Raw genomic sequence first — 11,617 nt, forward strand, 5'->3', positions numbered from 1 at the left:
GCCCCTCACCTGCCAGCAGCGGCAGCAGGCCTGGGCCCCGGCCGTGCGGCGCGACTGGGGATGGCGGCACCTGCACCTCGGGCCCCGGGCCTCCTGCCAGCCCAGGGGGCAGGCGCGCGGAGCAGCCCCGGCACCGCCGCCCCGCGGCCCGCAGGAGGCCTCGGCCCAGACTCCGGCTGAGGAGCCGGTACATGCTCCCGCCGCGTCCTCTGCGCACTGCAGGCCAGGCGCGATCCCGGCCCCCGCCCCCGCGGCAAGCGCCCTCTGGATTGGCCGGGCCCTGACAACTGAGCAGGACATCCTTGCGTCCGCACGCGCGATGACGCGCGTCGACGTCACTTTGTCTAGCCCTGCCCCCGCGGGCGTCGGGATTCTCTGGAGCGTCGCGGCGGTCGACCAGTCGTGGAGGGCGTGTCGTGCGGCGCGATGGCCGCAGTGTTGCCAGCTGTCGTGGAGGAGCTCCTGAGCGAGATGGCCGCGGCGGTGCAGGAGAACGCGCGAAGTACGGGACCGAGGTCGTGTGTGGCTGCGCAGTGGGAGCGAGCCCGGCATCCGGGCACCGCGGGGCCGGGAGGCAGGAGGCGGGGCGTCCGGGCCTGGCCTTGCCTTTTTTCCATGTGGTTTGCTAAACCTCTTGTTCGTAAAAAAGGAACCAAAAAAAAGCGAAATTGGCACAAGTAAAAGTCAAATCGATTCAGGAAATATTTAGGGTACAGCGCAGTTGCAGGAGCCCCTCCGTCGGATCGAGTAGGCCAGTGGGGACCGAAGTGCTGAGAGCTGGCTGGGTCCCTGGGAGGGGTTCCCGCCCAGGGGTGGAAGGGACAGGAGCCTACAGTGAGTGATAGAAACGTGGAGTTCTGGATTCTTTTAGACGAAATTTTGAATTATTAAACCTCTTTTTCTCAAATTCTGATGTTAACATTAAAGTTAATGCTTTCATACACTTTAAAAAGTAGGCCCGGCGCGGTGGCTCATGCCTGTAGTCACAGCACTTTGGAAGGCTGAGGCAGGTGGATCACCTGAGGTCAGCAGTTCGAGACCAGCCTGGCCAGCACGGTGAAACCTCGTCTCTACTAAAAATACAAAAAATTAGCTGGGCGTGGTGGCGGGCGCCTGTAATTCCAGCTACTCAGGAGGCTGAGGCAGGAGAATCGCTTGAACCCGGGAGGCGGAGGTTGCAGTGAGCCAAGATCGCGCCATTGCACTCCAGCCTGGGCAACGAGCGAAACTCTGTCTCAAAAAAAAAAAAAAAGCATTTTGAGAGCCACAAATCGTAAATGCATATGCAATCATTGGAGTAAATCTGGGTATTGTGAAAGCACCATTTTTTTTCTGACCAGCAGAGGATGCTCTTTGGCTATGCTCGCCAAAATCACTTGAGAAGGGTTGAACTCAAGATGTGTTCAGAGTGTGCTAGGATAAGATCAAATCAAATTTGATCTAATCAAAATGCATTGACTAATGAACTACTCTTACGATGTAAAAATGGCCACCTTATAAATAACAGCCATATTAGGCCCCGAAACTGCCACTGCTTATTCAGTGTGGGTGTCTTTTGTTTTAAAAGTACTGTATGCATTTTTGAAAGGGTTTATCTTGAGTTACTGTGTTTAAGAAACTGAGAAAAATAAGCCAACTTTTGTTTTTTCATCTCAGTCAAAATTAAGGAGACTTAAGTATATGTGCTTGAAAGATTAGTGCAGCCAGGTATTCAAACATGCTTGATTCCAAAAAAGATGGGAAAAAAGCCAACTGATGTTAGCTTATACAGTTGTTCTGGGCTTTAAGATTTGATGGCCTGAGGGTTTGGAATACTGTCACTTTAAACAATCATCACCAGAACTGTTCTACTGTTCTGTGTCTGAATAGATTAATCCATACATTGACAGTAGTTTGGTTTTTTTTTTTTTTTAGGCAGAGTGTTGCTCTGTCTCCCAGGCTGAAGTGCAATGGCACCATTTTGGCTCACCACAACCTCCACTTCCCGAATTCAAGCGATTCTCCTGCCTCAGCCTCCCAAGTAGCTGGGACTACAGGGGCATGCCACCACACCCAGCTAATTTGTGTATTTTTAGTAGAGACGGGATTTCACCATATTGGCCAGCCTGGTCTTGAACTCCTGACCTTGTGATCCACCCACCTCAGCCTCCCAAAATGCTGGCATTACAGGCGGGAGCCACCGTGCCCAGCCAGTTTTGGGTTTTTTCCCTCCCGCAAGAAGGTTCACAAGACACACTGACAGTCCTGAAGGGGGCATAATCGTTGCCCCTGACACCCATGGTTCAGACACAGGGACCAATGCTGTTGATTCATGTTTATTTTCAGCAGCCCTGTTTTCTGTCTTTTCAAAAATCTTTGTTTTATTAATGTATAGTTATACACCCTTCCTAACTCCCATTCTTCAGTGGTAATTTTTTTAGATCAAGATTCAAAATTTATACTTGTATGATGATATATAAACTAGTCACAGTGGAACCATGAAGGAAGCTATGATTACTTTTCGTTTTCTTTGTAACTTTTGAATATCCCTGGAGTTATAACTGTCTTGGTTTTGTTTATTTACTTGTTCAGTTTTTTACATATTTATTCCTACTTTAACCTCACATCCTTTCCTAGTGTTCTCAATCTCCCCTCAAGATGTTGGGATGAATGAAGTGTGCTATCAGTTTCACCTTCCTGAAGACATCTCTAGAGCCTTCTGACTTGCTTAATACGGACTGGCTAATCTCTTGGCTGTTTCCTGAGATCTCTCTTCACCATTATTATCTGGGAATTCTCTGTATCTATGATGGGTGTTATGGTTAGTATATCCTACAGTTTTCTTTTTCTTGGTTTACTACCTCTTTTTTTTTTTTTTTTGAGACAGTCTCACTGTCACCAAGGTTGATGTGCAATAGCATGATCAAAGCTCACTGTACCTTAGACCTTCTAGCCTCAGATGGTCCTCCCACCTCAGCCTCCCAAGTGAGTATCTGGGACTGCAGGTGCACAATACCACGGCTGGCTAGTTTTTTGTATTTTTTTGTAGAGACAGAGTCTCACCATGTTGCCTAGGCTAGACTGGAACTCTGGGGCTCAAGAGATCCACCTACCTTGGTTTCCCGAAGTGCCAGGATTACCGCACCCGGCCCATGTAAATTTTTTTTTTTCTGAGACACAGTCTTGCTCTGTTACTCAGGCTGGAGTGCAGTGGCACAATCATAGCTCACTGCTCCCTCAACTTCCCCAGCTGAAGAGCTCCTCTTGTCTCAGGCTCCTGAATAACTGGTACCAGAGGTGTGTACCACCGTGCCCAGCTAATTTTTGTATTTTTTGTAGAGACAGGGTTTCACTGTGTTGCCCAGGCTTACTACCTTATTTTATGGCACACATACTCTGTCAGCTTCCTGAAGGGGGGGGCATGAGATGTACTTTTTGAGGCTTTCTTTTCTATTTTTTGAGACCGGGTCTCGCTCTGTTCGCCAGCCTAGAGTACAGTGGCGCAATCACACCTAACGCCCAGCTGATCATTTTATTTTCTGTAGAGACGGGGACTTCCTTTGTTGCCGGGGCTAGTCTGGAACTCCTGGGCTCAAGCGATCCTTCTGCCTTGGGCTCCCAAAGTGCTGGGATTATAGTTGTGAGCACCCACACCGGCCCCTTTTTGAGGCTTTTTATGTCTAAAAAAATTGTGGGGTTTTTTTTTGTTTTTTTTTTTGAGACGGAGTTTCACTCTTGTCACCTAGGTTGGAGTGCAATGGCGCGATCTCGGCTCACCACAACCTCCACCTCCTGGGTTCAAGGGATTCTCCTGCCTCAGTCTCTCGAGTAGCTGGGATTACAGGCATGCGCCACCATGCCCGGCTAATAGTTTTTGTATTCTTAGTAGAGATACTAAATGTTGGTCAGGCTGATCCTGAACTCCCAACCTCAGGTGATCTGCCCACCTCAGCCTCCCAAAGTCCTGGGATTACAGGCGTGAACCATCTCTCCCAGCTGAAAAAGTTCTTCTTCTACCCTCACACTTAAGTGATTGTTTGTCTAGGTATTGAATTATTTGTTGGAAATATTTCTTCAGACATCTGAAAATATTATTCTACCTCCTGGCTTCTAGTGTTACTCCTGATTTTTGTATGTGACCTTTATTTTCTCTGGAAGTTTGAATGATCTTTTCTTTATAACCAGTGTTCTGAATCTTCCGATAAAGTTTGTTTTTTTTCACTTCACAGTGTGGACACACAGTGGGCCCTTTCAAGCTAGAAATTCATGTCCTTCAGCTGTGGGGAATTTTGAATTATTTGACTGATGAGTTCCCTCCATCTGTTTTCTCTGTTCTTTCCAGTATTTGTGTAATTAAGTTACTGGATGTCCTCTGTTGTCCTTCTGGTTGACTTACTGTGGCTTCTGTGTTTCTTTTATATATTCTCTACTTCCTGGGAACTTGTCTTCAACTTTATCTTCCAGATTTTCTGTTGGATTTCTGCTGTCTTTTTTTTTTTTTTTTTTTTAAGAGATGGGGTCTTGCGGGGCACAGTGGCTCATGCCTGTAATCCCAGCATTTTGGGAGGCCAAGGCTGGCAGATCACCTGAGGTCGGGAGTTCGAGACCAGCCTGACCAACATGATGAAACCCTGTCTTTACTAAAAACACAAAATTAGCCGGGCGTGGTGGTACATGCCTATAATCCAAGCTACTCTGTAGGCTGAGGCAGGAGAATCGCTTGAACCCAGGAGGTGGAGGTTGCGGTGAGCCAAGATTGTGTCATCGCACTTCAGCCTGGCAACAAGAGCGAAACTCCATCTCAAAAAAAAAAAAGAGAGAGAGAGACGGGGTCTTACTGTATTGCCCAGGCTGGCCCCAGACTCTTGGTTTCAAGCAATCTTACTGCCTCAGCTTCCCAAGTAGCTGAAAGTACAGGGATGTACCATGTATTTTTAATTTATAACTTCTTTTCAGAAGATTTATTTTTTCTTGTTATTATGTCTTCTGCCTGTTTTTGTGCCTGTTTTCTGATTGCATTAACTTTTTTCTTTTTTTTTTTTTTTTTTTTTGAGACGGAGTCTCGCTCTGCCACCCAGGCTGGAGTGCAGTGGCCGGATCTCAGCTCACTGCAAGCTCCGCCTCCCGGGTCTATGCCATTCTCCTGCCTCAGCCTCCCGAGCAGCTGGGACTACAGGCGCCCGCCACGCCACCCGGCTAGTTTTTTTTTGTATTTTTTAGTAGAGATGGGGTTTCACCGTGTTAGCCAGGATGGTCTCGATCTCCTGACCTCGTGATCCGCCCGTCTCGGCCTCCCAAAGTGCTGGGATTACAGGCTTGAGCCACTGCGCCCGCATTAACTTTTTTCTAATGATAAAATATTAATAATAGATGTTTAAAATTTTCTCCTTTCTGCAGTTTTTCCTCTAACTTTCTTCTGTTTGTTTTATTCTGCTTCGTTTTTCCTTTGTTGTCTGGTAACCCTTGGCTGTCTAGTCATATTTGAGAGTGGAAGACTAAAAACCTTCTTGGAAGCTCTGGGTGGTAGAGGGCCATATGGAATATGAACGTCATTATAGTTGTTCTCACTAGACAATTTAGTTGGGGAAACTATTTCAGTGTCATTCCCACTTCTCTTGGGATATACCCAGGGAAGACTTCCAGTCTCCTGGCTGGAGGGCGAAGGCCTGATTGCTTGTGTTATGGGAGCCATGTTAGGGAAGAGAGCAGGAGATCCTGTTTTCAGTGTGACACCTTGACTTTCACTGTACCTAGTATTTTTCCCTAGTGCAGATAGCCTATGTTTGAACCTCTCCAGAAGATAAACCTAGTCTTTTGCCAGAATGAGGGAAAGGCAGTCACCTAAAGCTGTGGAGGGTACTGGGGTGCCACTACTTCTCAAACGTACTTGAAAAGAGTCTTATTTTCATCTCCCTGCTTCATCCCCAGTGAAGCTATTTGGTGCCAATTTGTTAGGGTTTGGGGAAGGGGAGAGGTGGATTTTGCAGTGTAACTCAGGCTGGTGCTTGACTCTCCCCATTGCAAGCCTAGGATTCAGTTTTCTTAGGTCTTATATCATTTTCTACTCTTCTATCAGCTTCCAGTGTATCATAGCTGTTGTTTCTCCCTGTCCTTCTCATCCTTTGGAATTCATGCTTTTAAAAAGAAATCTGGCCGGGCGTGGTGGCTCACGTCTGTAATCCCAGCACTTTGGGAGGCCAAGGCGGGCGGATCACTTGAGGTCAGGTATTTGAGACCAGCGTGGCCAGCATGGTGACACCCCATATCTACTAAAAATACCAAAAAAAATTAGCTGGGCATGGTAGTGCATGCCTGTAGTCCCAGCTACCTGGGAGGCTGAGGCAGGAGAATGGCTTAAACCCAGGAGGCAGAGGTTGCAGTGAACCAAGATTGCACCGTTGCACTCCAGCCTGGGCAACAGAACAAGGCTCCATCTCAAAAGAAGAAAAAAGAAATCCTTTTATTATGGTTTTAGTGGGGTTTGGAGAAGGAGTAAAACCAGATGCATAGGTTCAGTTGACCATCACATACAGAAGTGTTTGTAGTTATAGTTTTTTTTTTAAGATTTTTCTGTCAATGGTCACTGGCTTAATATGATTAACGTTTTTTTCCATTCTCATTTTACAGTTCCTGATGAATATCTGTTATCGTAAGTACATATACTGTTGTGTTTGATTATTTTTTTAACCATTAATGTTAAAATCCTTTCAACATCAACTCTTGATTTTTAAAAATATTCTTGGCCAGGCACAGTGGCTCACGCCTGTAATCCCAGCACTTTGGGAGGCTGAGGCAGGTGGATCACAAAGTCAAAAGATCAAGACCATCCTGGCCAACAGATTGAAACCCCTCTCTACTGAAAATACAAAAAAGTAGCCGGATGTGGTGGCAGGCGCCTGTAGTCCCAGCTCCTCGGGAGGCTGAGGCAGCAGAATCACTTGAACTTGGGAGGTGGAGGTTGCAGTGAGCCAAGATCGCGCCACTGCACTCCAGCCTGGGGACAGAGTGAGACTGCGTCTCATAAATAAATAAATAAATGAAAGATAAATAAAAATATTCTTACTACCAGGCACTGTGACTCACACATGTAATCCCAGCACTTTGGGAGGCAAAGGCAGGAGGACTGTTTGAGCCCAGGAGTTCGAGACCAGCTTGAGCAAAATAGACCCCCATCTCTACAAAAAAAATTTTAAAAATAGAATAGAAGTCTGGGCACCATGGCTCACACCGGCAGTCCCAGCACTTTGAGAGACTGAGGCGGGTGGATCACTTAAGGTCAGGAGTTCAGCCTGACCAACATGGTGAAACCCTGTCTCTACTAAAAATACAAAAGTAGCAGGACATGGTGGCACACACCTGTAATCTCAGCTACTTGGGAGGCTGAGGCAGGAGAATTGCTTGAACCCGGGAGGTGGTGGTTGCATATCTCGCTGCGATTATGCCATTGCACTCCAGCCTAAGTAACAAGAGCAAAACTCCGTCTCAAAAAAATAAATAAATAAAAATAAAAAATACTCTTATAAACTAGGAATATTTTCTTGACATGATTCTTAAAAATTTGTCTCAATTGAATGGCCAACATGATATCCAGTATTGTCCTATTTGCCACTCTTATTTAACATTGTTTTAAAAATTGTGGCTCTTGGCCAGGTGCGGTGGCTCACGCCTGTAATCCCAGCACTTTGGGAGGCTGAGGTCGGGAGTACGAGACCAGCCTGACCAACATGGAGAAACCCTGTCACTATTAAAAATACAAAATTAGCCAAGCATGGTGGTGCATGCCTGTAATCCCAGTTACTGTGTAGGCTGAGGCAGGAGAATTGCTTGAACGCAGGAGGCGGAGGTTGCCGTGAGTCAAGATCGCTCCATTGCAGTCCAGTCTGGGCAATAAAAGGGAAACTCCATCTCAAAAAAAAGAAAAGAAAAAAATTGTAGCTATTTAACACATGAAAAAGAAATTAGAAATGTACCTGTCTGCAAGGAAAGACAATTACCATTTATTTGCAGATGATACGACTACTTAAATGAGAATAAAATAGAGTGGTCAGTTAGTTCAAAATTGCAGAGATCAAAAAAGTGAAAGCTACCTAGGTATAAGTGATACTTAATTGCTGACATACACTTATATTTAAAAGTCCTGGCCAGGTGCGATGGCTCACGCCTGTAATCCCAATGCTTTGGGAGGCTGAGGCGGGTGGATCACCTGAGGTCAGGAGTTTGAGACCAGCCTGACCAACATGGTGAAACCCCATCTCTACTAAAAATACAAAAATGAGCCAGGTATGGTGACAGGCACATGTAATCCTAGCTACTCCAGAGGCTGAGGCAGGAGAATCGCTTGAACCGAGGAGACGGAGGTTGCAGTGGGCTGAGATCGTGCCATTGCACTCTAGCCTGGGTGACAGCGGCAAGACTGTCTCAAAAAAAAAAAAAAAAAACGTTCCAGGAGGATTGTTTGAGCCCAGAAGTTCGAGGCTGCAGTGAGCTATGATTGTGGCACTACAGTCCAGCCTGGGTGATGTGAGACCACATCTCTAAAAAAATAAAAGTTCTGAAGAATATATACCAAGCTCTACCACTGTTTTTTCTTCGGGGCAAGGAAGGAGGTAGAATTGAGGGAAGGGCCGTAACCTTTACTGTATTTCTTAAATTTTTAATAAGAATTAAATGTTACTGGAAAAAAACGTACTACTTTAAAAACAAAAGGGCAAAGAATAAAAGATGCAAATAACCAAATACTTTGGGAGGAAAAAGATAAATCTTACTAGTGACCACAAAAATACAAATTAACATAACTTTTCATCTAGAAAATTAGTGACCACAGAAAAGAAGTTGACAGAAATATGGAGAAAGGGATCATTTATAACAGGAATGTAAATTGCAAGGTAACAGGCAATAGAAACTTTAAAACATACATATTCTTTGACCCAGAAATTCCACATAGAAGAACATATAACCAGGAATTAATTATAGATGTGCGTAAAGATTTTATAGTGAGGACATTCTTAGTGTGATGAATATCCAGTATTGTTTGTGGTAGCAATAAAACCTAGAAACAATAATTCATGGAGTTTGAGGAGAATAAAAATGATTCATCTTTACAGTAGAATTATTCGTAGCCATTAAAAGTGATATGGAAAAATCTTTAATGCATTCAAGAGATGTTCACAATAGGTATTAAAGTGGACAGAGCAGGTTAAAAAAATTATTTTTTTTTTTGTTTCAGAGTCTCGCTTTGTCGCCCAGGCTGGAGTACAGTGGCGCCATCTCAGCTCACTGCAGCCTCTGCCTCCCAGGTTTCAGCAATTCTCCTGCCTCAGCCTTCTGGGTAGCTGGGACTACAGGTGGCACACACTGAGACAGGCGGATGATGAGGTCAGGAGTTCCGCCCGCCTCGGCCTCCCGAGGTACTGGGGTTACAGGCATGAGCCACCACACCTGGCCTTAAAAAATCCTTAAAGGTAACTGCCATGATTGATTGGTAAGGTTCCCGACAAACTATTTCATTGTGTTTTGTATTTTTTTATTTTGTAGACTAAATCTTCATATGTTTAATATAAAAATTCAAAGCGCTCTTTTCTATTTCCCCCAATAATTTGTTGTATATGTGGCTGGTTTGTTGAAAAATGAAGTAAGAAGTTGAACATTTTAATTTTGAAGACTTACTAGGTTTGTCTTACTCTGTGTTAGTCATATAAGTTCTTTAAAACATTAACTTTTCAGTTTGAGTTTAACTCTGCCATTTTATTTTCTAGTTTATAAAAATAACCCACAGTTAGGCCAGGTGCGGTAGCTCATGCCTGTAATCCCAGCACTTTTGGGTGGCTAAGGAGGGAGGATCACAAGGTCAGGAGTTCGAGATCAGCCTGGCCAATATGGTGAAACTCCATCTCTACTAAAAATACAAAAATTAGCCGGTCATGGCGGTGCACGCCTGTAATCCCAGCTACTCGGGAGGCTGAGGCAGAAGAATCACTTGAATCTGGGAGGTGGAGGTTGCAGTGAGCCAAAGTTGTGCCACTGCACTCTAGCCTGGGCAACAGAGCGAGACTCCAGCTCAAAAATAATAACAACCCACACTTATAAAAAACTTTTATTGGAAAATAAAACCTATAAAAAGCATCAATAATCATACCACCCCAGTAATAATCACTCTTAAATGTTTTTATTTTTAAACAAAAAATTTAAAACACACATATTCTTTGACCCAGAATATGTATGTTTTAAAATTTTTGTATTTTTAGTAGAGATGGGGTTTCACCATATTGGCCAGGCTGATCTCGAACTCCTGACCTTGTGATCCTCCCTCCTTGGCCACCCAAAGTACTGGGATTACAGGCATGAGCTACTGCACCTGGCCTAAGTGTGGGTTATTTTTATAAACTAGATAAACTTAAATTTTGGTTTTACTGCCTTTTATAAACGTAAATTTTGGTTTACTGCCTTTTCCAAAAATTAAATTTTGGCCAGGCGTGGTGCATCACGCCTGTAATAACAGTACTTTGGCAGGCTGAAGCTTGAGGATCACTTAGGGCCAAGAGTTTGAGATCAGCTTAGGCAGCACAGGGAGACTGTCTCTACAAAATCAAAAAATTAGCTGGGTGTGGTGGTGTATACCTGTAGTCCCGGCTGCTAGGGAGGCTGAGGTGGTGGGAGGATCACTTGAGCCCAGGGGGTTCAGGCTGCAGTGAGCCATGATTGCACCACTGGAATCCAGTCTGCCTGGATGACAGAGAGAGACCTTGTCTCAAAAAACAAAACAAAAAAGTCCGGACACGGTGGCTCACACCTGTAACCCCGGTACTTTGGGAGGCCCAGGCGTCAGGAGTTTGAGACATGGCAAAAGCCCATCTCTACTAAAACAAAATACAAAAATTACCTGGGCATGGTGACCTGCACCTGTAATCCCAGCTATTCGGGAGGCTGGGGCAGGAGAATCTCTTGAACCCAGGAGGCGGAAGTTGCAGTGAGACGAGATTGTGCCACTGCTCTCCAGCCTGGACAACAGAGTGTGACTCCATCTCAAGAAAAAATAATAATAATAAACTTTTAATTTTGACATAATTGTAGCTTTCCTTTAAGAAAGTTGACAATGCTTGAGAGTTCCTAAAATATAATTTTGTTTCCAATCTTTCTCACTTATTATAAGAATTTTCTCACATATAAAAATTTTTTCCTGTATATCATTTAACAGTTGGAGAGCCTTATTACTAATCCAAAAAGTACACATTTAATATCTTCAGATGGACAAACATAAAAAAGCCTGATAATACTGGTGTTAGTGGGGATATGGAGAAAACAGAAGTCTGGTTTTTCTGTCTGTTTTTTTTGTTTGTTTGTTTTTTGAGACGGAATCTTGCTCGGTCACCTGGGCTAGAGTGCAATGGTGCGATCTTGGCTCACTGCAGCCTCCGCCTCCCGGGTTCAAGTGATTCCCCTGCCTCAACCCCCTGAGTAGCTGGGACTACAGGCATGTGCCACCATGCCTGGCTAATTTTTTGTATTTTTAGTAGAGACGGGGTTTCACCATGTTAGCCAGGATGGTCTCAATTTCCTGACCTCTGGTGATCCACCTGCCTTGGCCTCCCAAAGTGCTGGGATTACAGGCGTGAGCCACTGCGCCCAGTCCATCTTATTA

At 44.8% G+C, this 11,617-nt stretch overlaps 2 protein-coding genes across 5 annotated transcripts in view; one reads left to right on the top strand and one right to left on the bottom strand.

The window, feature by feature from the left end:
• TTC19 (tetratricopeptide repeat domain 19) overlaps window positions 1-641 on the bottom strand; it is a 34,032-nt gene extending 33,391 nt beyond the window's left edge. For 2 of the 3 annotated variants that reach the window (XM_011957966.1, XM_011957968.1), the window contains exon 1: window positions 10-641. In XM_011957966.1, the coding sequence (XP_011813356.1) occupies window positions 10-193 (184 nt within the window). In that variant the 5' untranslated portion in view covers window positions 194-641. The remainder of the gene's footprint in view (window positions 1-9) is intronic. The other variant, XM_011957967.1, reaches the window with a different exon arrangement.
• ZSWIM7 (zinc finger, SWIM-type containing 7) overlaps window positions 331-11,617 on the top strand; it is a 22,766-nt gene continuing 11,479 nt past the window's right edge. The window contains exons 1-2 of one of the 2 annotated variants that reach the window (XM_011957964.1): window positions 331-502; window positions 6,607-6,628. In XM_011957964.1, coding sequence (XP_011813354.1) covers window positions 427-502; window positions 6,607-6,628 — 98 coding nt within the window. In that variant the 5' untranslated portion in view covers window positions 331-426. Of the gene's footprint in view, window positions 503-6,606; window positions 6,633-11,617 lie in introns of both variants that reach the window. The other variant, XM_011957965.1, reaches the window with a different exon arrangement.

This window comes from Colobus angolensis, unplaced genomic scaffold (assembly GCF_000951035.1).
Source record: "Colobus angolensis palliatus isolate OR3802 unplaced genomic scaffold, Cang.pa_1.0 Scaffold452, whole genome shotgun sequence".
NCBI classification, from domain to species: domain Eukaryota; kingdom Metazoa; phylum Chordata; class Mammalia; order Primates; family Cercopithecidae; genus Colobus; species Colobus angolensis.